Source organism: Callithrix jacchus, chromosome 8 (genome assembly GCF_049354715.1).
Source record: "Callithrix jacchus isolate 240 chromosome 8, calJac240_pri, whole genome shotgun sequence".
Lineage (NCBI taxonomy): Eukaryota > Metazoa > Chordata > Mammalia > Primates > Cebidae > Callithrix > Callithrix jacchus.
The window spans coordinates 138879328-138899850 of record NC_133509.1 but is presented as its reverse complement, the minus strand read 5'-3'; the positions used below and the strand labels follow the sequence as shown (position 1 = coordinate 138899850).

Here is a 20523-nt window from a genome sequence, read left to right as displayed (position 1 = left end):
AGAGCAGAATAGTGGTTAGCAGAGCTTGGGCGCTTGCAGGGATGTTGGTCAACGATTATGTAATTACAAGGGGCAGGACATCCAGAACAGGCAAAATACAAAGACAAAGCAGAGAAGTGATTGCCTGAGGTCAAGGGTGAGGCTGGGGCAGGGAAAGGGTGGAGCAGGGAGAAACTGGGATGACCTCAAATGGTTCCAGAGGTTTCTTCTCAAGGGATGAAAATGCTCTCATGTTGATTGTGGAGATGGCTGCAGAACTCTGTGAATATACTAAAATCTCTGGACTGAGCACTTTTAAATAGGTGAATATGCTGTATGAATTATATCTCAATAAAGCTTTTTTTTAAAAAAAAAAAAAGGAGGAAAACAATGTAAAGGACCTGGCTTCAAAAACACCAGGTTCTGCACCACTGAGTTCTTCTCACCCGCTAGTGTTAATCTCTAAGGAAAGTTGTGGTACTCACTCTTCCACAACTTCACCGCTGATTTTACAACATCATTATCGCCACCAAGAAAAAGCATCAGGCCAAATAAAGATGCTCATTGGTGGTTTAGAACTGAAACATCGTGGCTGGGCATGGTGGCTCACGTCTGTAATCCCAGCACTTTGCGAGACCGAGGCAGGTGAATCATGAGGTCAGGAGTTCAAGCCTGGCCAAGATGGTGAAAACCTGTCTCTACTAAAAATACAAAAATTAGCAGGGCATGGTGGCCAGCACCTATAATCCCAGCTGCTCAGGAGGCTGAGGCAGAGAATTGCTTGAACCCGGAAGGCAGAGGCTGCAGTGAGTCGAGATCACACCACTGCATTCCAGCCTGGGTGACAGAGTAAGTTTCTGTCTCAAAAAAAAAAAAAAAAAGAAAGAAAGAAATTAAACATCTTAGCACTGGTTCTGGACACTCCAGGAAGTCCCAGGACCCAGACGTCCACATACTCCCTTGTCCCCGGGCAGGAAAGGGTTTCTAAAGGTGGACATCAAGAGATGAGAGGCAGCATTCTGCCCCAGACCCCTGGAGCGACAGCGTGCAGACTCTGGGGTACCACACGCCACTTGGCTGTGGTGTATCATCCTTCTACTGTGCTACTGGATTTGGTCGCTAGCGTTTTGCTACGGATTTGTGAATCTGCATTCATGAAAACACTGGTATGCAGGCTTCTTGCAGTATCTTCGGCTCTGCCATCAGGGTAGTGCTGGCCTCAGAATGTGCTGGGAAGGGTCCCTTCTGTTCATTTTTTGGATGAGTCTGAACAGGACTGGAGTAAACTCTTCTTGAATATTTCACAGAGCGTCTGCTGGTGGGGCCGTCTGTTCCTGGACTTTGGTGGGACAATGTTCATCACTGACTCAATTATTGTTCTTGTTATAAGTCTTTTGAGATCTTCTATTTCTTCTTGGGTAAGTTTGGACAATTTACGTGTTTCTAGAAGTTTGTCTAATTTGTTTACTTCACGTAGATTATCTAATTTGTTAGTGTATAATTGTTTATAGTATTCTCCAGTAATCCTTTTAATAGTTCTGTAAGGTTGGTGGTAAGGCACCTGCTTTAATTTCTGATTTTAATTATGTTCAACTTCAGTTTCTTAGTCTAGCTAAAAGTTGGGATCCTGGCCAGGTGCAGTGGCTCACGCCTATAATCCCAGCACTTTGGGAGTTTGAGGTGCACGGACCACCTCAGGTCGGGAGTTCGAGACCAGCTTGACCAACATAAAGAAACCCCACCTCTATTAAAAAATTAACTAGGCATGGTGGCACATGCCTGTAATCCAAGCTGCTGAAGGCTGAGGCAGGAGAATCGCTTAAACCTGGGAGGATGGAGGTTGCAATGAGTTAAGATCACCCCATTGCACTCCAGCCTGGACAACAAGAATGAAACTCCATCTCAAAAAAAAAGAAAAAGGAAAGAAAAAAAGTTGGGATCCTTACCTCACCCCATATACAAAAATTAACACAAAATAAATCAATGCCTTAATATAAAAATTAAAACTCTTAGAATTATTAGAGGAAAACATGGGAGTAAACCTTCATGAACCTGGATTTGGCAATGGATTAACACCAAAAGCAAGAGCAGCAAAAGAAAAATTGGATTTCATCAAAATTAGAAACTTTCAGGCATTAAAGGGTGTATCAATAATTTTTAAAAGACACTTTACAGAATGGGAGAAAATATCTGTAAATCACATATCTGATAAGAGTATAATATCCAGAATGTATACAGCACTTGTATCACTCAACAAAAAGACAACTCAATCTAAAAACAGCCATTGGGGCCAGGTATGGTGGCTCACGCCTGTAATCCCAGCACTTAGGGAGGCCGAGGCAGGAAGACTGCTTTAGCTCAGGAGTCTGAGACCAGCCTGGGAAACACAGTAAGACCTGGTCTCTACCAAAAAAAAAAAAAAAAAAAAAAATTTAGCCCAGCATGGTGGTGCATGCCTGTAGTCCTAGGTACTCTGGAGGCTGAGATGAGAGGATCACTTGAGCCTGGGAGACTGAGGCTGCAGTGAGCTGTGAATTTGCCACTGCACTCTAGCCTGGGTGACAGAGTAAAACCCTGCCTCAAACAAACAAACAAAAAAGTCACAGGACTTGAACAGATATTTCTCCACAGAAGACACACAAGCAGCCAACAAGCACATGAAAGACGATGACTATCACTCGGGATTAGGGAAATGCACATGAAAACCACAGTAAGATATGCATACCCATTAGAATGGCTTTCATCTTTTTTAAAAAGGAAGAAACCAAGAAGTGCTGCCAAAGCTGTAGAGAAATGGAAATCCTCAGACACTGCTGGGAGAATGTAAAATGCTACGGAACGTCTCCTCCAAAAGTTAAACATAAAGACATAATCTATGAAATGAGAAACAGGTATCTGAAGAGGCCTACATCTACTCAAAAACTTTATCAATATTAAATAACTTTCCAAGAAAGAAAACACTAGGCCCAAATGGTTTCACTGTGAATTGAATCAAACATTCAGGGAAAAAAATGATACCAATTATCTACGATCTTTCCAGAAAAAGAAGCAGAAGGAATACTTTCAAATTCATTTTAGAAGGTCACCATTACCCTAATACCAACACCAGACAAAGCCTTTGCCAGAAAGGAAAATCACAGAGCAGCATCTCCCACATCCTAGAGGCAAAAGTCCTCGACGCACTCTCCAACAAAGGTTGGCAAATAACATAAAGGTAAGCAAGGAGAAGCCAATGCAGTTTTTAAAAACTACACACCACAATCAATTGGGACTTCCTCCAGTTATGCCAGGCATTTCATCATCCAAAAATCAATGCAAACCATCGCATCCACAAGGCCAAAGAAGAAAAATCATACAATCGTATCAACAGACGCAAAAAAAGCATTCGACAAAATCCAAAACCCACTCATGATTTTAAAAACTCTCAGCAAACCAGAAAAGGGAATTTCCTTAATATAAGAAAGGCCATTTACAAAAGACCCACAACTAACATCATATTCAATCTCAATGAAGGATGACTGAAATCTTCACCCATAAGCCAGAAACAAGGCAAGGAAATCTCCTTCCACCACTCCTAATCTACACTGTTCTGCAAGTCCCAGCTAACACAGTAAGACAAGAAAAAAGAAACAAAAGGTAAAACTCTCTTTGTTCACAGATGAGATGCTTGTTTATGCAGAAAATCTCAAAGAATCTATTTTGAAAAATCCTCCTGGAATGAATAAGCGATTATAGCAAAGTTGCAGGATACAAGGTTAATATGTAAAAGTCAATTGCTTTGTATTTTAGCAATGAACAATTGAAATTTGAAATTTAAAACACAGTACCATTTGCATTAGCACTAAAAAAGAGAAATATTTAGGTACAAATACAACGAAAGATGTGTAAGATTTATATGCAGAAAATCACAAAACTCTGATGAAAGATACCAAAGATTTACAGCAATGAAGAGATACTCTATGTTCTTGGATAGGAAGACTCAATATTATTAAGATGTTAGTTCATCCTAAGGTGATTTACAGATTCAGCAGAATCCAAACAAAAATATCTTGTTATATTAAACTGATTTCAAAGTGTTTATGGAAAGTAAAAAGACCCAGAATAGCCAGCACAGTACTGAAGAACAAGACATTTGTAAGATCAACATTATCCAACTTCAAGACTTACTAAAGAGCTACCATAATCAACACAGTGTGGCATTGGTGAAAAATAAACAAACAGGCAAATGAAACATAACAGAGGCCCCAAAGACATATCCACACAAATACAGTCAACTGATCTTTGACAAAGGAGCAAAAGGCAATTCGATGGAGAAAATACAGACTTTTCAACAAACGGTGCTAAAACAACTGGGCATCCACATACAGAAAAGTCAATCTAGACATAGATGTTACACCTTTTACAAAACTAACTCGAAATGGATCACAGACCTAAATGTAAAATGCCAAGCCATAGAACTTCCAGAAGAAAACAGAGGACCTGTGTGACCTTGGATTTGACAAGTTTTTAGTTATACCACCAAAAGAAAAAAACGTTAACTTGGAAATTATTGAAATTAAAAATATCGGCTGGGCATGGTGGTTCACACCTGTAATCCTAGTACTCTGGGAGGCTAAGACAGGCAGAACTACCTGAGGTCAGGAGTTCAAGACCAGCCTGGCCAACATGGTGAAACCCTGTCTCTACTAAAAATACAAAAATAGTCAGATGTGGTGGTGCATGCCTGTAATCCCAGCTACTTGGGAGGCTGAGGCAGGAGAACTGCTTGAACTCTGTGGAGGCAGAGGTTGCAGTGAGCCAAGACTGTCCTCCCCCCCCAAAAAAATTAAAACATCTTCTATGTGAAAGGCATTAAGAGAATGAAAAGCCACATACTGGGAGAAAATATATGCAAAAAAAATCTGATAAAGATTGTCATTCAAAATATACAAAGAACTCTTAATTAAAACTCAACAAGGAGAAGACAAACAACCCAATTAAAATGGGCAAAAGGTCTGAATACACACCTATCAAAGAATATATACAAATGGTAAATAATCATATGAAAAGATGCTCAACATCACATTTGGAAACTGCAAATTAAAACAATAATAAAATACCACTACACATCTATTAGGATGGCAAAAATCCAAAGCACTCACACTAAACGCTGATGACATGAAGCAAAAGGAAGCCTCAGCCACTGCTGGTGGGAATACAGAATGGTGCAGCCACTTTGGAAGAAAGTCTGACAGTCTCTCACAAAGCTAAACACACTCTTACCATATGATCTAGCAATCGCATTCCTTGGTATCTACCCAAATGAGCTGAAAGCTAATGCCTATGCAAAACCCTGCACACAAATGTTTACAGCAGATTTATTCAAATTGCCAAAAACCAGAAATAGACAAGGAGCCAATTAACATCCATAAATGCAAGTAGCCAATTAGCATTGATAATTTTTATTGCTGGAATATTATTCAGCAATAAAAATGAGTCATTGAGTCTTGAAAAGATATGGAGGAACCTTAAATACACATTGCTAAGGGAAATAAACCAGTCTGAAAAGGTTCCACACTATATGATTTGAACTATTAATGTATGTCATTCTGAAAAGACAGTAAAAAGATCAGTGGTGGCCAGTGGGGAGGAAATCGGGGCAGGATAACAGGTGGAGCACAGGAGACTTTTAGGGCAATGGAACTATTCTGTATGATACTGTAATGGTAGATATGTGACATCAGGCATCTGTCAAAGCCCACAGAAGGTAAAACACAGAGTAAACCCTGAGGATGTAAACTATGTGCTTTAGTTAACAATAATGTATTAATGTCGGTTCATCAACTGTAACAAATGTACCTCATTAACATAAGACGTTAATAATAGGAGAACTGTGTGGAGAAGAGAGGGGAAATCTCCGTACTATGTGCTCAGTTTTTCTGTAAAGCTAAAACTGCCCTAAAAATAAGGTCTGGTAATCAACGTCTAAAAATAATATGCTAACTGAGTTCCAGAACAGGCAAAACCGACCTGTGGAGGAAACACTCAGAACTGGCGGCTTCCCTGCGAGAGGCCACCTAGGAAGGGATATGAGGGAATTTTCTGAAGTGATGACAATGTCCTGTATCTTAGAGTTTGTTCTATTCACTAGTACTCACTGGACAAACTTAAGATTTACATATTTCACTGCATATACATTTCACAGAAGAAAAAAGGAAATGGACACTGCAGTTAATATATGCTAAAAGTATTTAAGGGAAGTGTAATGCTTTGAAATGCATCAAAAAACAAGATGGACTGAAGAACAGAGAAAGTGGTAAGTGACAAGAAAGATGGTAATGGTAGAATCTAGGCAGTGAATATATTCATGTTCACTGTAAAATTAACTTTGCTTAAAATAACATTTACAACAGCAACAAAAATATGAAATAGGAATAAAACAGTAGTGAGAAAAATTAAAGAAGAGCTAAATAAATGGTGAACGATACCTTGTTCATCAGTTTTTAAGATGTGGTCTCCGAATAATCATAGACTCAACACAATCTCAACTGGAATTCCAGCTAGCAGTTTTACAGAAATTCACAGCCTGAGCCCAAACTTTATATGGCAAGGTAAAGATCTAAAATACTCAAACAATTTTGGAAAAAAAAAAATTGGAGGACTTCCACAATCTTATTTCAAGACTTAGCTTTTAAAAAAAAAAAAAAATCTGATTTCAAAACTTAGCTCTGTTGCCCAGGCTGGAATAAGCAGCGTGACCTGGGCTCACTGCAACCTCCGCCTCCTGGGTTCAAGCTATTCTCCTCCCTCAGCCTCCAGAGCAGCTGGGACTACAGGCACACACTGCCACGCATGGCTAATTTTTGTATTTTAGTAGAGATGGGGCTTCACCAAGTTGCCCAGGCTGGTGGTGAACTCCTGAGCTCTGGTAATCTGCCCGCCTTGGCCCACCAAAGTGCTGGGATTACAGGCATAAGCCACTGCACCTGGCCCAAGACTTAGCATTTTAAGCTGCAATAATCAAGGTTGTATGGCAATGCTGTTTTAAGGACAAACATATAAACCAATGTAAAAGAAGAGAATCCAGTTGTGACCATATATGGTCAACTGATATTTTACAAAGTTTTCAAGGTAACTGAATGTTGGGTCAAAGTATATTCTTCTCAACAAATGTATGGAAAAACAAATCAACCTCTCATCACCATTGATCCCCCTCCCCCCAAAACACAAAATAACCAAAAAAAATTTAAAATAAAACTTGAAATGGATCATAGCCCAAAACATAAAAGCTAAAACTATGGAACTTCTGAAAGAACACTTGGTGGGCAACCTTTGCAATCCTTATATGTAAATTTCGCCTCTATAAATTTGATGTACAAAATCAAACCATTGGAGTACCGGAAGTAAATACAGTAGCTATTTCTAATAATCTCAAACTAGGGGGAAGACTTTTTGAGAAGCCATAAAAATTCATAAACTACAAGATCAATTTCAACACAAAGAAAGCCTTGGCAAAAGAGATACAGAGTTTATATCCAAAGAGAGGCCAGTGATCCTTAGCATCTGAGGGTGCTCAGCCTCACTCGAGGAGAAACTCAAGACTACTCACCTGCTAGAGAGGAACGGCATCTCCTAAGTGTCCAACACTGTCCTAACTCGGAGGGTGAGATTCTAGAAAGGACTGTCCTGTACTGCTGCGGGGAGTGTGCTCTATGGAGAGCGATGTGACAACATCTAGGAATTGAGCAATTGACTAGATGCCCTCTGACCCAGCAATCCCAATGCTGGGAATTTATTTTATAATAACTTATACACATGTGAGATGACAGGGGTACGAGGACACCCACTGCAACACTATGTATAATAGTAAGACTAGAAACTACCCAAATACCCGGTGCAACGGCGGCATTAATTATGAAACATTAATAAAATATAACCATGAAGCACTTAAAAAGAATGAGGCACCTCTTTGTGTAGGGATCTAGCAGTGCAATCCATAAAAAAGTGAAAAGTCACAGTAGGGATCAGCGTGTGCAGGACGCAACCACTTGTGAAAAAAAAGAGGCCTGCGTCCATACATGAAGAGAGGAGCTCCGTAAGGACCCAGAAGACACTGGTTGGACTCACTTCCTGAGGCCACCAGGACACATAGCCACAAACTGGGGGCTTACAACAGAAATGGATTCTCACAGTTCTGAAGGCCAGAATTCCCACACCAAGGTCTCCAAGGCCCACATTCCCTCCAAAGGTACTGGGGAAAGCCTAGCCTGGCCTGGCCTATCCCAGCCTCCAGCAGGCCCAGGTCTTCCATGGCTGCGGCCACATGGCTGCGATCTCAGCCTCTGCCTTCACCAGCCTTCTCCTCTAACAGAACACTTCATTGGCTTCGGTCCCATCCTAAACCCAAGACAATCACCCCATTTTGAGATCCTTAACTCAGTCACACTGGCAAAGACCCTTTTCCCAAATATGGTCACATTTATAGGGAGCTGTGGGGTTTGGACGTGGACACAGCCCCAGGATATGTCAGCCTCTGAGACCCAAGCTCAAGTCTGATGCCTGTTTTCATAAATCAAGTTTTGCAGGAAACATAGGCCTGCTCATTTGCTGATGGCGACTCCCAAGCTTCAAATGCAAAGCTGAACAGCAGCGGCAGCAACCACACGGCCCACAAAGCAAAACCAGAGAGCACACTCCTGTCCCTGCGCCTGACTCAGTCTCACAGTTGCCTGACGCATTTGACCGCTGCTCCCTGAGTGCAGTGAAACCTGGGCTGCTTTGCGCAGGGTGGATCTTCGGCATCTGTGAGTGTGTGAAACATGACGTGCTGATGGGCTGCACACAGGATCAAATGACTGCTCTGAGGAGCACTCGGGATGGGCATGAGAGAGACTTCACTAGAGACCCTTTTCATTTTTTTTTTGCTTGTTTTGTTTTTTGAGACGAAGTCTTGCTCTGTCACCAGGCTGGAGTGCAGTGGCACAATCTCTGCTCACTGCAACCTACGCCTCCTGGGTCCCAGCAATTCTTCCCCCTCAGCCTCCCGAGTAGCTGGGACCGCAGGCACGTGCCACCACGCCCAGCTAATTTTTGTATTTTTAGTAGAAACAGGGTTTCATCATGGCCAGGACGGTCTCGATCTCTTGACCTCGTGATCCGCCTGCCTCAGCCAGAGACCCTTTTCAAATGTCTTCATTTTACATCACAGCATGTATTATTACACTAAAAACGTTAATGTATTTAAATATGAGGAGAATTTTGCAAATGAAAAACAAGGCAAGTACCCTCTTACATAAAGAAAGGTAAGGGGGCAATACAATCGAGTGGTACCACTGGTTTTGCAGAAGATAATTTTCTTTACTGTCTACAAGTCCATGTTATAAAGCGCAATGACAGGCCTGGCCAGTGATACTGGTGTGACGGTGCGGGGAGATAGGACACAAGCAGAACAGTGGGAGCAGAACAGTGGGAGAGAGCCAATATTCACCCGGTGCTCAACAGCGGATGTTAGGGTGGCAGTCATGAAAAAGCAGAGCAAAGAATTCCTCAGCAAGATGACAGCCATCCCGGAAAAACATAGGTAAGAGTTAGCACGGTTTCCTCTGAGCGTTGAGTATTACTGTTTTTGTTTTTAACAAGCCTCTTGGTACAATTTTTTTTTTTTTTTTTTGAGACGGAGTCTTGCTCTGTTGCTCAGGCTGGAGTGCAGTGGCGTGATCTCAGCTCACTGCAACCTCCACCTCCTGGATTTAAGTAATTCTCTGCCTCAGCCTCCCAGGTAGCTGAGATTACAGGGGTGTGCCATCACACCTGGCTAATTTTTTGTATTTTTAGTAGAGACAGGGTTTCACCATCTTGGCCAAGCTGATCTTGAACTCCTGGCCTCATGATCCACTCACCTTGGGGTCCCAAAGTGCTGGGATTACAGGTGTGAGCCACCATGCCTGGCTAATTTTTTTTTTTTTTTGATACAGGGTCTTGCTCTATTGTCCAGGCTGTAGTGCAGGGGTGCAATCACAGCTTACTGCAGCCTTGAACTCTTGGGCTCAGGCAATCCTCCCACCTCAGCCTCCTAAAGTGCTAGGATTTACAGGTGTGAGCTACTGCACCTGGCCTAAATTTTTAACCACTTACTAAGTTCGGTTAAAAAGCAAACAGAGGCTGGGTGAGGTAGCTCCACAAGTGCTGTAATCCCAGCACTTGTGGAGGCTGAGGCAGATCACCTGAGGTTGGGAGTTCGAGAGCAGCCTAACCAGCATGGAGAAACACGTCTCTACTAAAAATACAGAATCAGCCAGGCATGGTGGCACACCCCTGTAATCACAGCTACTCAGGAGGCTGAGGCAGGAGAATCTCTTGATCCTGGGAGGCAGAGGTTGTGGTGAGCCAAGATCATGCTATTGATCTCCAGGCTGGGCAACAAGAGCGAAACTCTGCCTCAAAAATAAATAAATAAATTTTAAAAAATAAAATAAATAAAAAGCAAAAGAAGGAGTGCTGGCCTGTTGTAAGCGCCCCCCTACTGCTAAGGTCACACATAGTAACTTCGCGCTCCATGGACCAAGAAGTACTCACAGGCCGGCAGAGTAAAGAGCAAATCTAATCAAAGCATCTGCTGCCTTCTCCAGAGGGCCTTCTGATGATGGGCAAAAACTTCAGCTGAACTAAGTCTTGGATGTGCTCAAAACCTTTCAGAAGTTTCCCGTGTGTGTGTTAACTTGGTATGACCGCCTCCTGTCTAAGGCTGGGAAGCACATTCCCCAGAAGGCCAGGATAGTGGCCCAGTCACAGAGGCACAGTGCTGCCCGGTCACCACATCTGCTTGGCAGTCTTCCTGCTTGGCATCTGCTGGCTTCCTGCTGCTGGCCAGCAAACCCACAGAGGCCCAGCACAGCGCCAGGGCTCCCCCAGATATGATGGCTTCCAAGAGCCCACACGAGTTCCCGTTTATGATCCCACGCTTCTCCTGTTTCCTCATACACGCGTCTTCAAATCGTCCACTTGGGACAAGTCGGTTTAAGCGGAGCATTTCTCTGATCCTCCAACTGCCGTCTCACGTGTGCGAGCTCGGGGCGTCTTTCCCTGCTGCATTCACGCCAGCTCTGTTCTGACCAAACCCTGACTGATGTGCACTGAGTTTCTAAAAGAGGTCTATATTCCTGTGTCAGTTTTATAAATGCAGATTTTTCAGAACTAAATACATCTTAACCGCCTCTGACTAAAAACTGTCAGAAACAAATTTCATCTAATGCTTTTATTGTTTTAACACAGATAAGCTATGGCCAGGTAATCTCTGATTTCCAAAATGTAAACCAAAAAGAACTAGAACTCAACTTAGTCTTACCAAAATTAGATATTTTCCCTCATGGAAAAAAAAATCAGAAAATACCACGTTTTTAAAGTTTTTTTCTTGTCCTCCTGGTTTAAATCACTGTAACAGAATAAAATATGTAAGCACATGCTGGAACCTTACATCTAAGGTTAGCTACTCATTTTTACCTTAGTAAGTTTAAGGCAAAATACAGCTCTTTATCCCAACAGTCTTCTTTCAGAACAAATTTCCCCAAAATATTAATAGAGTGATTTTGTTTCTAGAAAAGACTAGACTTTCCAATCATTCTCACCTGAACAAAAACACCATTCTCTGACTACCACCCAAAGAGAAAAGGAGGAAAGAAAAGCCCCTTCGGATGCAGTGGGCACAGACTGTAACGCCAGACAGAGGAAAGCCGGTGTGCGGAGGGAGCCTGGAATCCACCCTCCGTGGCTTCCTCAGGGTGTGCTGGAGACTGCCCTCGGGCACGCTCAGCTGTCGAGCACAACCAGTTTGTGGAGCTGGTAGAGAAAGGTGTTCTTCCCTCGGCTGCTCTCCCGGTCAGCCTGGTCCATGAGCAGCTTTGGATCAACCTGATGGGGTAGACAAGAGGATCAGTCAGGCTCTGTGACAGGGCTTTTCCAGACATAAAATACGCATGCATTAACATACAGGATGAACAAAGTATAATTCAGTTCTCCAAAAGTATTTACAGAACACCTGTCTACTCTCACACCCATACTGTATGTCTGATGATTCATTTTTAATTTCATGTTTAAATAACCCCATTAAAGACGGACAAAAGGCATGAACACCTCTCAAAAGAAGACATTCAAGGGCCAAAAAAATGTTTAAATGCTCCACACATCACTGATCATCAAAGAAGTGCAAATCAAAACCATAAAATGCCATCTCGCACCAGTCAGAATAGCTATTACTATAAAGTCAAAAAAAACAACAGATGCTGGCAAGCCTGCAGAGAAAGCAGAATGCTTACACACCAGGGGCAGGAACATAAATTAGCTGAGTCACTGTGGAAAGCAGTCTGGAGATTTCTCAAGGATCTTAAACGGAACTACCATTTGATCCAGCAATTCCATTACTGAGTTTATATCCAAAAGAAAACAAAGTGTGCTACCGAAAAGGCATGTGCCCTCACATATTCACCACGGCATATTCACAGCACTACTCACGGTAGCAAAGACATGGAACCAGCCCAGATGCCCATCAGCAGTGGACTGGATAAAGACGACGTGCTACACATATACTGTGGAATACTACAAAGCCATTAAACAGAATGAAATTGCGTAACTGGGATGCAGCTAGAGGCCATTACCCTAAGCGAATTGACCCAGGAACAGAAAACCAAATACTGCATGTTCTCACCTAAAAGTGGAGCTAAACAATGAGTACTCATGGACATAAGATGGGAACGAGAGATACTGAGGACTACTAGATGGGGGAAGGAGGCAAGGACTGAAAAGCTACCTACTGGGTACCATGCTTAGTACCTGGGTGACAGGATCAATTGTACCTCAAACCTCAGCATTATGTCACATACCCAGGTAACAAAAGCCACACATGTACCCCTTGAATCTAAAATAAAAGTTGAAAACAAACAAATTCATGATTAATACTATGGAAAGCTTTACTGAGACACCTCCCATGCACGCCTATGTAAATGTGGACAGTAATTGCATTATAGGTCTTGAAAACATGGAAGTTTTCTAAAACACACTAACCTCAAAGTGAAATTCTGTTTTTAAACAAAGTCCTGCTAGTTCATCACCCTCAGACGCTCCAACTGAGCCTGATGGCCACAGAGGTTGGTATGGCCACCCCTCCCCTTGCCCACAGAGCCCACACAATCTGGTCAGCTGCTAGGATCAGCTCTGGGGTCTCTAAACAGGGACCCAGGCGCAGGGCACAGGGGGAGCATTTAGGTTCAGGATGGGACACAGTCCCCAGAAGCAGAGCCTCACTCCCCTTTTCCTCTCCCAAAGGGGAGAAGAAAGACTGTCCCTGCTGCTTTCTATCTAAGGACATCCTTGGCTCTGGAATCAAATCTCCACACTCCTCTGGGCTCCCTTCTCTGAAATCACGTTTTACTCCATTTCTAGCCCTGCAGACAGGAAGTACCGGGAGCCTATGAAGGCCTTTGTCCTTCTTCACCACTCAACTATGGCCCCTGAAAATTCCTTCATTGAAGCCTGAACCCCCACTGTGATGGGATTTGGAGATAGGGTCTCTGGGAGGTGAAAAGGGTTAGATGAGGTCGCAAGGATAAGATTTGTGCCCTAAGAGAGGATATCTTTCTTTCACATGAGGACACAGCGAGACGGTGGCCATCTGCAGGTGCCCCTCACAAGTAACCACAAACTGGCACCTGCCCTAGGACTTCCAGCCACCAGAGCTGTGAGAGCAAATGTCTGCTGTTCCTAAGCCCCTACACAGTGGCAATGTGACAGCAGCCCAAGCAGACGAAGACAACAACCAGTGCAGCCTGAAAGCCACCAAGCCAGCCACATGGCAGGAACAGCCAAGGCGCATTTTACGAAGACCACCAAGAGCAGAAAGGTCCAATCCAGTCAGACACCAGTATAACTCACTGCCTGTGAGCTGGAAAATAACAGTATCTGTTTTTTTACCAGTTATACTGGTGTCTGACTTATAGAGGACACTGTGTAGAAACAGCCTGTCTGGTCTGAGACATCTGCCGCTGACCCCGAAAGCCATCCACTTTGCCTCCTGGTCTCTGCCCTCTCGGACCCTTGGCCAGCCCTGGCTCTGAACCCTGGGTCCACCCAGGGCCCATCCCTTCCTCCATGTGGCCTATGCTCACATAGCAGCCTGTGTCCCACTCACCTGATTCCACTCATAGGGTTTTCCATGCCATTTGGGAACAATCTTCTCTCTTGGTTTTGACTGACAGAACAAACTATAATTTTTTAAAAAAAGGAAATTAAATTAGTAACCAAAAACGCTGCTGTGATTTTTAAAAGATTTAAATCCTATATATTTCTCACAGAATTAGAACTACAATAAACTGTTTAAAGGTCAATATTTACACAGTTACGATCAGAAAGTAGTTTAATCTATAGCTGATTCAAAAGCTGAAAGAAATGCAGTGCGGCAGATCTGTAAGACCAAGTCTTGCCTCTGCGTTCCCTTAGCAACCAGCAGCGCACATCACTGCATGAATGAGTCAAGTTCTCTGAAATGTTACAGGACATTTTGTACCATTAGCTCTTAAGCAGTCACGACAAGTTGGAAACAAAAAAGATAGAGAGGGAATTTGAGCAATGAGGGAGTAAAGACTTCTGCAGCTCCTCTCCCCCTGAAAAAAACTATAAAACAAGGCAAAATTGTAAAAACAACAACCACCATTTGAAGGCTCTGGAAATTAACCAACGCAAACAGGTTGAGGAGCGTTCATTCATAACCAATTGCCGGCTCCAGGTGAGACCGTGGAGTATGTAGAGTTACTGCTGAGGTTGGGGCCGCTCCCACCCCATACACCTGCCCCTGAACCCAGCACTGCAGCACTCCCAGGGCCATGAAGGCCACGTGATCTGGAGCAGAGGATGAAAAAGCCTCAGACCTTGACTTGCAGCACTGTCAGTAAAAACAGCAATGCAGGAAACAGATGGGAAAAGCCCATAGCTTTCCAGCCTCAGGCCACATTCTGCTTGGGGCCAGCAGCAGACCAGAAGGCCCAGAAGGGAAGAGGGAGACCCTGGAAAGGAGAAAGAGTAGGCCCTCTACACATTCCTGACTGACGGAGGGGTGCACGTGTGGGAAAAACCTGGGAAGCTCTGGGAAAAATAGAAGCCAGAGAAGAACTAAAAGGTGCCTGAACTACCTGAATGGGACCTTAGAAAGATGCGGGGGAAAAAAAGTGCCTGAACTTGGAGTGCACTTTCCAACCCATTCTTAGCTCCACGGGCAGACAGCAGAAGCCTTCAGGGCAGTATTTAAGCACAACTTCTGATTGATCCTGACTGATCACTAGCTAAGTGCTAAGCTGTGCAGATACAAAGACAACACCTAGGAAACCAGGCTACAAAATAAAGTAAGAATAAACAAAACAGAAAAGGAGCTGGGCATGGTCTCACATGCCTGTAGTCCCACCTACTCAGAAGGCTGAGGAGGGAGGACTGCCTGAGCCCAGGAGTTCAAGGCTGCAGTGAGCCATGATCACAACACTGCTCTCCAGCTTAGGCAACAGAGTGAGCCTTTGTTTCTATAAAAATTAAAATTAAAAACATAACAAAATCCAGAACCCAGGTGTCAGTGATCTCACATCATGGGGGGATGGACGTCCAGGTTAAATCTAGGCATGTTTCTAAAGTGAAACAAACTGAACTAACAACCAAATCCAAAAACAACAGCTCTGGGGGAACTGCTCCAGTACATTATCTAAAGTACCCAATTTCCACCGAAAACTGAGGAGACATCAAAGACACAGGAGTGTGTGGCCCACACACAAAACAGCCGCCAGTAGAAGCTGAGTACCTGGCCAGGTGTGGGTTCAGCACGCAAAGACCTCAAGGCAGCCACTGTAAACAGGTGCTAAGAATTTTTTTAAAAAATAGGATGACCACGAGTCAGAGATAATCTCAATAAAAATTAAAAACTACCAAAGATTCAAAAGAAATCCTAGAGTTGAAAAGTACAATGACTGAAATGGAAAATTATCTGCAGCACACCCACATTGGTGTGACATGAAATAATAAAGGACCAGTGACCTTAAGATCAACAGAAATTAACCAATGTGAAACACAAAGAGGAAAAAGACTGAAGAAAAATGACCAGAGCCTCAAAGACCAGTGAGGCAGTGTGGACTGTGTCAGCGTGTGTTTAACACCAGCATACTAACGGACATGCAAAGCAATGTCTCCCTAAAGGAGAAGAGAGCAGGCACGAGGCAGAAAAGATACGTGAAATAACTGAAACACCAAATATACTGTTAAGTAAAAGGACAGAAGACGCGTGCTATGCAAATGGTAGCTAAAGAGAGGCTGGGTCATTCTATTAATATCAAACAAAATAGACCTTAAAACAAGAAGTACTACTGGAGAGAGAAAGCTTTCATAATATAATGATCCTGTGTGTAGGAAATCCCAAGGAATCCACAGCAACTACTAGAATACACAGGTTTAACAAGGTCCCAGGATAAAAGACCAATATATAAAAATCAACTATTCCTTTGTAAAAAATAAATAAATACATTTTCTAAAACATTAAGAAAGTTTCATTCACAACAGCATGAAAAGGATTAAAATATTGAATAACAAGTACAGTGCAAGACCTGCACACTGAGGATTCTGAAACAGTGTTACGAGCAATTCAAGATCCAAATACGGACCGGGTGGCTCACTATCGTTAGACGGCAATTCTCCCCAAGCCGACTCACAGGTTCCACACAATCCCCAGCACAATTCTAACAAGGATTTTTATGCAAACTGACGAGCTGATCCTAAAATTTATATGGAAAAGAATGTAAAAGAGTAAAATAATTTTGAAAAACAACAAAACAGGAGGACTAACGCTACAGCAATCAAGCCAGTATATAGCACTGGTACAGAGATAGATATAAAATAATAGAATAAAACAGAAAGCCCAATAATAACTCTTTACATTTACAGCCAGATGATTTTTAACCAAGGTAACAAGGCAATTCAATGGGAAAGGTATAGCTTTTCGGCAAATGATGTCATCACAACTAGATATTCATATGCAAAAATGACTTTAGGCTCTTCTATCACACGCCATACACAAAATCATCTCAAAATGGATCAAAAACCTAATATAAAAAGTAAATTTAAAAAAGAGAGAAAATAACTGTGACCTCAAGTTTAGCAAGAATTTTTTTTAGATATAACACCAAAAGCATAATTCATTTTTAAAAAAATACAGTAGTGTCTTAGTCCATTTTCCCTTGTTATAACAGAAGACCAGAGCGAGTCACTTACGAAGATAAGAAATTTCTTCCTCACAGTTGTGGAGCTGGGAAGCGCAGGAGCATGGCTCTAGCACCTGGCCTGGGCCTTTCTGCTGCACCGTGACATGGCAGAGGGGCAAGTGAGTACTTGAGACAGGACAGGCACCGGAGCAGACCCACTTTACAACAACCCATATTCTCTTGATAACTAACCGTCTCTCGCTCACAATAATGACATGAGTCCAACTCCACTTTCCAGCACTGCTGCATTGGGTATGAGGTTGCAGACACATCACATTCAAACCACAGCAAGTAGATTTCATCAAAATCAAAACTTGTGTTCTTTGGAAGACATCATTAAAATAAGAAGACAAGCTACACAATGGAGAAACTAATTCCAAATTACCCAATAAAAGACATGTATCTAAAATTTTTTAAAACTTTCTACAACTCAATAATGAAAAGACAAATTTAAAAATGGGCAAAAGATCTAAACAGACATTTCACAAAAAAAAAAGATAAATGACTGCTAAGAGGAACAAAAAAGGCTGCTCTACATCATTCATCAGTAAGAAAATAAAAATTAATACTACCACGAGATACTACCAGACTTACCAGACTGACTGCAGCAAAAACACACCGACAGTGCCGCGTGCTGACGAGAATGTGGAGAAGCCAGAGCCATCCTATGTTGCTGGCAGGAAGGTAATATGGTACAGCTATTCTGGAAAACTGTTTGTTTGTTTGTTTGTTTTCCAGTTGGAGTTTCTCTCTTGTCACCCAGGCTGGAGTGCAATGGCGCGATCTCGGCTCACTGCAACCTCTGCCTCCTGGGTTCAAGCAATTCTCCTGCCTCAGCATCGCAAGTAGCTGGGATTACAGGCACGCACCACCATGCCCAGCTAATTTTTGTATTTTTAGTAGAGACAGGGTTTTACTATGTTGGCCAGGCTGGTCTCAAACTCCTGACTCACGTGATCTGCCCACCTCGGCCTCCCGAAGTGCTGGGAGCTGATGTGAGCCACTGTGTCCAGCCCTGGCCATTTCTTAAAAGATTAACATAAAACTACCCATACAAGCCACCAACTCCACTCATAGATATCTACCCGAGAGAAAAATGCATGTTCACAAAAAGACTGTATGTGACTATTCAAAGCAGCTTTCTTCATAATGGCCAAATACTGGAAATAATCCAAATATTTTATCAATTGGTGAATGGATAAACAAAATGTGGCATATACAAAAGGTAAAATATTGTTTAGTAAAAAGAAACATGATACAATATGGATAAACCTAAAAAATACTAAGCTAGTGAAAGAAGCCAGATTTTACAATTAAAATGTGATTCTACCTATATAAAAATGTCAGAGAAGGCAAATGTGTAAACAGAAAGCAGATCAGTGGTTCTGGGGCCGGGGTGGGAACAGGACTGCATGCGAACCCGCGATCCTAAACACAGTTTTACTGAGGTGTACTTTACATATCCTACAATCCATCAACTTTTTAAGCACACAATTTTTTAGTTTTAGTACATTTATGTGGCTATACAAATAATGGCACATTCTGCTTAAATACATTAGTCAAGCAGGTGGCATCTGTTGCCTGCTACCAAGTAGAAGATGGGGCACCCCTGCATCTTGTCTTGGAGTCGCCAAGGAAAACACATGTAGTCAGGCCCTGGCTGGAACAAACCTTTACTTACAGAGAGAGGAGACAGGACAGGATCAGCTCCAGTGATTGGCACCAGTCCCTGTGGCCAGTGGGTACCTCCAGGAAGACAAGGCAGGGCCCAGCCCGCATGCCCTTCTCTTGTGTGACAGCAGGAGAACCCTGTCCCATCCCTGCAATGGTGGAATCGGCCAGGTACCATATAACACACAGGATTAAGCAGGGCAGAGTCTGAATCAGGGAAAGATCTTCCCACACACACGGCAACAAGCCCCGCACAGGCTGTGAGGACCCTCAATCTTACAGGAAAAAAGCATTCCAGGCCCACAGCCTGTTCTTACATGGCAGACGGGATCAACAGCTGTGTGTGTGAGACTGCCTTTTCCGAAAATACTTATGAGTAAACTTCTTTGGATGACAGAAATGCTGAAAAGCTAGGTTGTGTTGATGGAGTGCATAACTATAAATTCACCAGAGTCACTGAATTTTTTTTTTTTTTAAGACGGAGTTTCGCTCTTGTTACCCAGGCTGGAGTGCAATGGCACAATCTTGGCTCACTGCAACCTCCGCCTCCTGGGATCAGGCAATTCTCCTGCCTCAGCCTCCTGAGTAGCTGGGATTACAGACACGCGCCACTATGCCCAGCTAATTTTTTGTATTTTTAGTAGAGACGGGGTTTCACCATGTTGACCAGGATGGTCTCGATCTCTTGACCTCATGATCCACCCGCCTTGGCCTCCCAAAGTGCTGGGATTACAGGCGTGAGCCACTGCGCCTGGCCTGAGTCACTGAATTATTAAAACAAACAAACCAATACCTATCTATGGCATAAAAGTCAGGATACAGTTACCCTTGTTTTGGGGGTAGGGAGTGATGGTGGCTATAACCACACCTGCACACCCTAAGGACCACCTGGGCTCTGACCCAGGTGCTGGCCACATGGGTGTGTATCTGTGCACTTCATGTATATTAAACTTCAACCCAAATTTGATATAAAAATATTTTTCTGGCTGAGGGCAGTGGCTCATGCCTGTAATCCCAGCACTTTGGGAGGCTGAGGCAGGTGGATCACCTGAGGTCAAGAGTTTGAGAACAGCCTGACCAACATGGTGAAACCCCGTCTCTACTAAAAATACAAAAATTAGCCAGGCATGGTGGTGCATGCCTGTCATCCCAACTACTTGGGAGGCTGAGGCAGAAGAATCGCTTGAACCCAGGAGGTGGAGGTGGCAATAAGCTGAGATGACAAAGCAAGACTCCATCTCAAAAATAATATATGTATTTTTTACCAGCATGGGGAACATAGCAATACCTCATGTATAAAAATAATTTTAAAAATGAGCCGGGGTGGTGGTGCACACCTGTAGTCCCCACTACTGGGGAGGCTGAGGCAGGAGGATCATGTGTGCCCAACAGTTGGAGCTGCAGTGAGCCATGATCGCACCAGTGCATTCAGCTTGGTCAACAGAGTGAGGCCCTGTCTCTAAAAATAAATAAATGATAGAAATATTTTTATATAAAAGAAAATGAAGAGAGAAAATTAAAACTGGCCTTTTTCACAATTTCTAAAACAGCTATATAGACCTTTTTTAAACTGCTCATTAAACGAAAAGAAACCAACCAAAAGGCATAGGAAGCA

The 20523-nt window shown here is 42.9% G+C and overlaps 1 protein-coding gene across 6 annotated transcripts in view; it reads right to left on the bottom strand.

Moving 5' to 3' along the window:
• Positions 1 to 11197: 11197 nt before the first annotated feature.
• The window catches only part of TDRD9 (tudor domain containing 9), a 140444-nt gene continuing 131118 nt past the window's right edge, over positions 11198 to 20523 (bottom strand). For all 6 annotated transcript variants that reach the window (XM_035261663.3, XM_078335877.1, XM_035261669.3 and 3 more), the window contains 2 exons: positions 14138 to 14210; positions 11198 to 11865 (listed from right to left, as the gene is read on the bottom strand). In XM_035261663.3, the coding sequence (XP_035117554.1) occupies positions 11764 to 11865; positions 14138 to 14210 (175 nt within the window). In that variant the 3' untranslated portion in view covers positions 11198 to 11763. The remainder of the gene's footprint in view (positions 11866 to 14137; positions 14211 to 20523) is intronic.